At 39.9% G+C, this 3,777-nt stretch overlaps 1 protein-coding gene across 1 annotated transcript; it reads right to left on the reverse strand.

Annotated features, from left to right (window-relative positions):
* Positions 1–970: 970 nt before the first annotated feature.
* LOC107084101 (up-regulator of cell proliferation-like) lies at positions 971–2,797 on the reverse strand. Its single transcript, XM_015373783.1, has 2 exons — positions 2,655–2,797; positions 971–2,579 (listed from the first exon to the last, which is right to left on the reverse strand). Exons 1-2 carry the CDS (start codon positions 2,795–2,797, stop codon positions 1,292–1,294), a joined length of 1,431 nt encoding a protein of 476 aa, XP_015229269.1. The 3' UTR covers positions 971–1,291.
* Between the last annotated feature and the right edge of the window lie 980 nt (positions 2,798–3,777).

The raw sequence follows: 3,777 nt of genomic DNA on the forward strand, positions 1-3,777 counted from the left end.
AATATTTATATGAGCAAATGCAGCACTGAAAGCTTTCGAAGTCGCTTTTTTCAATCAAATCCAGTAAAATTGAATACTGGAAAGCCATCTGTGTGCTGAACTCTTCTTTTGTCAGCATTTTATCAACAATATCTGAACCAAGAGAACGAGAGACAAAGTTCTCCACAGCAGGTTTCAGACACTGGTTGGTGAATTCTTCAGCTTTCTTCTGGCACTGATCTCTTTCATTGAACACATCTTTAAAATCTGTGCAGAACTTTTCCTTGTTTTTCTGCAGACATCTCTTAGGATCATTTTCTTGTATGAAATGTTCATGCATTTTTTGAAACTCTCTTGCAGCAAATCCACAGATGTGCTGCTTCAGAGAAACCTCAAACTCAATGTCGCTGTTAATATCATCATTGTTCAGCTTCTCATCAATGATGTTAAGGATCTCCTGGATGTATATATCATAATAATTTGTTTTCCATTCCATTTTCTTTAACACAAATTCACTGCAATGAGATATGATGCTGTTTGCATTTTTTTGTCTCTCCTTTACTATATCCTTCCGAGACCAAAATCCTTCCCAAGCAACAGTGACATTTTCCTGCACTCCTTTAGGTTTGTATTCAAAAGGCTTCAATCCACAGTCTTTAAGTCTTTTTTTACTTAGCAGTTCACACGCAAGGCTTCCTTTGGGTGAAAGATTTGTTTGCAACTGATGGTCAACACTTGCATAGATATCTGAAGTCTTCTGTGCTGCAAAAGACAAGGTGTTCAATGTTTTGGTCCACATCTTATCAAAACTTTCCTCAAGCTCTCTGTCTATCATTTCAACTTTTTTCTTTCTGCACTCATTAATCAAAGCATGAACTGCTTTTTCAATTTGTTCTGTATAGTTGGTCTTAATTTTATCCAGTTCTTGCTTTCCCCGTTTGATGTCCGCTGCTACTCTGAGCTGCTTAAACACTGATTTTTCTGTTTGTCCTCTAAGACTCTTTATGCTGTTAGAGAAGTCCTCTCTATATCCTTCAACCAGGTAAACATGACCTTCTGGCTGCTCAAAGTATTTCTTCAGGTTCTCAAGAATCTTTGACTCAAACTTAATCAACTCTTTGACTGCTTCACTTTTTAACTCAGTGATAAAGTTCTCCATGTCAGATATGTCAGATGTTGCAGCAGCTGTACCAAAATTAGAAATTCTAGTTTCTGCTTTGGTAACCCAGGTGTACATATCTTTTTTGAACTCCCACTCCCATTTGTTGTACTCTGTGCAGAGCCTCATGTATGCATCAGCTACCAGACTGTTTCAGAAGCTGAAGATGAAGTTTTCATGTTTTACTGCGTTCCACAGGCTGGTTATCCACTCTCTGAACTCCAAGATGTTATTAGAAGTTGACCCACACTTTCCCAGCAGTTGGATGATGTTTTTCTTGAACTCATAGACAGCCTCACTGTATCCTGCATTAACTGGTGCCATTGGTGGGTTTCCATTCCAGAGTCCAGGAATGTAGCAGTTCCCAGTGTCTAGATCGTACTCCATTACATCAGTGAATTTCTTGTTCTTCTCTTTCTTTTCCATTTTAGCTGCTGCCTGGGTCATCTCATTCAGCTGTTCTAGGAGCAGCTTCCTGTCTCGTAGATTCTTCCCATGAGCTGAAACATCAGAAACGTTCTGGTGAACAAACTGACATCTGGGCTTTTTACCAACCTCCGTCATCCTGAGGAAAGCATGCACCACTATCTGCAGGATGTCTTTCATTTCTGTTGAATTCTCCATTGAAATATTGATAATGGTGACATCACTCAGCCCAACAACAAGTGTTGCCAGTTCATTGTCATGTTCATGGCTGTTGTCCAGTTGAGCGAGATCAGGAGACTTTAAGCCTTCAGTGTCGATGATCACCATAAAGTCACAGTTTAGAACATTTCTGAAGTCTTCATTGACTTTGATGAGCAGCATGAAGGCACCTCTAGTGCATCGACCACTGCTGACTGCAAACTGCACTCCAAACATGGTGTTAAGGAGGGTGGATTTTCCTGTGCTTTGAACTCCAAGAACTGTGACGACCACTATCTTGTTCTTAGGAGACACCAAGTCATTGAGCTGATAGAGAACATCACTCACCCATCTGAGAGGTATGTTGGAAGCATCTCCATCTACAAGCTCAAGAGGAAATCCATCCAGCAACAACTGAGCACAGAGTTTAGGCAGATGTTGCAGTTGTTGACGTGATGGGTTACTTTCAGGAAGAGAAAGGGAAGCTTCATAGATCTGACCCATTTCACGGAAGAAGTGTTCAACTCCCAGTGAGCTATTGGAAAGTTGTTGGTCAATTTCTTTGATTTCATTTTTGTTCTCAGAGTCCTTGGATTTTTCCTTGGAAATAGCCCTAAGGCCAGAGAGTTTTACTCGAGACAAGTCATCAAGATTCATTCTCATCCATTTCAGAAAATAACCCCTCTCTCTCTCTGGGCTGGATATTGCAGTAATGAAGCGTTTCATTCCATCTGACATAGCATAGGAGTTCTGTTTCTGACGCAGCTCTTCTTTTTTCATTTTAAGATTGCTTTTATAGTTTTCTATGTTTTCAGATCTAATTTTTCAAAGACGAAATTCTTCCTTTTCCAAGAAAGTCAGTTCCTTCCATATTTGGCCTTGCAAAGGAAACTGTTTCTCTTTGTATTTGAAGATGTCTTTAATCTCTGCAGTGATGGCATCTGCTTTTTCCTTCCCATTCTGGCATTCTGGAAAATCCTCATCAACTCCTATTCCCAGTTCATGTGCAACATCAGCCATCCTCTCTACTGACATCTTCATCTGGGGATCATAAACCACATCCTTGATTATTTTTCTGAGTCCTCTGATAAAAGCAGCATCATTTGTTTGTGTTTGTTTTATTATGAAGTTTTTTGTCCCCTGATTATTTGCTAACCTTGTTAAATCATCACTGCTGAAGTTTTTGTTTTGTTGGTTTGCTACCAAGTATATCTTTACTTTGTGGTTTTTGTTAGCCAGCAGTTCTAGCTGTGATTCCAGCTGCTTAAGCTTATCAAAGAACACAAAAACAGCAGCAGATGTCTGACACAAAAAACAGAATTGTGTTTCAAATGAAGCTATGTCACCGCGAAGGTTAGCTATAGCTACTGGCTCACTGAAAATGTCCATGTTTTTGTTTCCACAGGGAAGGTACCAGGTAATTTCAGTCAGTCCATTGGATATTCGTCTTTGACTGTCTCCACACTCCATGTTGCTGTGAACAAAGGTGTCATGGTTCTGCTGAGAGTTACTCAGGAGTTTATTTAGGATCTCTGATTTAGACATGGAGCATTCACCCAGTCTAACAAAAGAGACCATTGGGAGTTCAGAGGTAACTATTCTTTCTTCAATGAATCCCTTTGATTCTGAAAGATCTGGAGGTCTGTACTTCTTAACAATGTCTCTCATGGCCCACAGCATGAGGGTGCACTGCTTTGTATTACAGGTTGGAAGCAGCAGAGGAACTGAGAACTGACACATAGACATTTTTAACACCAGATCTTGTTGAACAAAACCATCAGAGCACAGAAAGAGAGCAGTGATTAAGTCAAGAGGGTTTACCATGTCATCTGTGTTGGTATTTCTTTAAGAAATACCAGGGAAGATCAGATTTTTCCTTTATTGGTTCATCAAAAATGGTGTTCCTATTGATCTCAAGGATCTTCTTGAGTGAAATCTTCTCTCTGTAGAACTCCTGCAACCCAAACCTCAAATCCTCCAAAAGGCTCTTCAGGTAAGTCTCTGTGGAATACAAA

The sequence above is a fragment of the Cyprinodon variegatus genome, unplaced genomic scaffold (assembly GCF_000732505.1).
Source record: "Cyprinodon variegatus isolate N-32 unplaced genomic scaffold, C_variegatus-1.0 Scaffold92, whole genome shotgun sequence".
Lineage (NCBI taxonomy): Eukaryota > Metazoa > Chordata > Actinopteri > Cyprinodontiformes > Cyprinodontidae > Cyprinodon > Cyprinodon variegatus.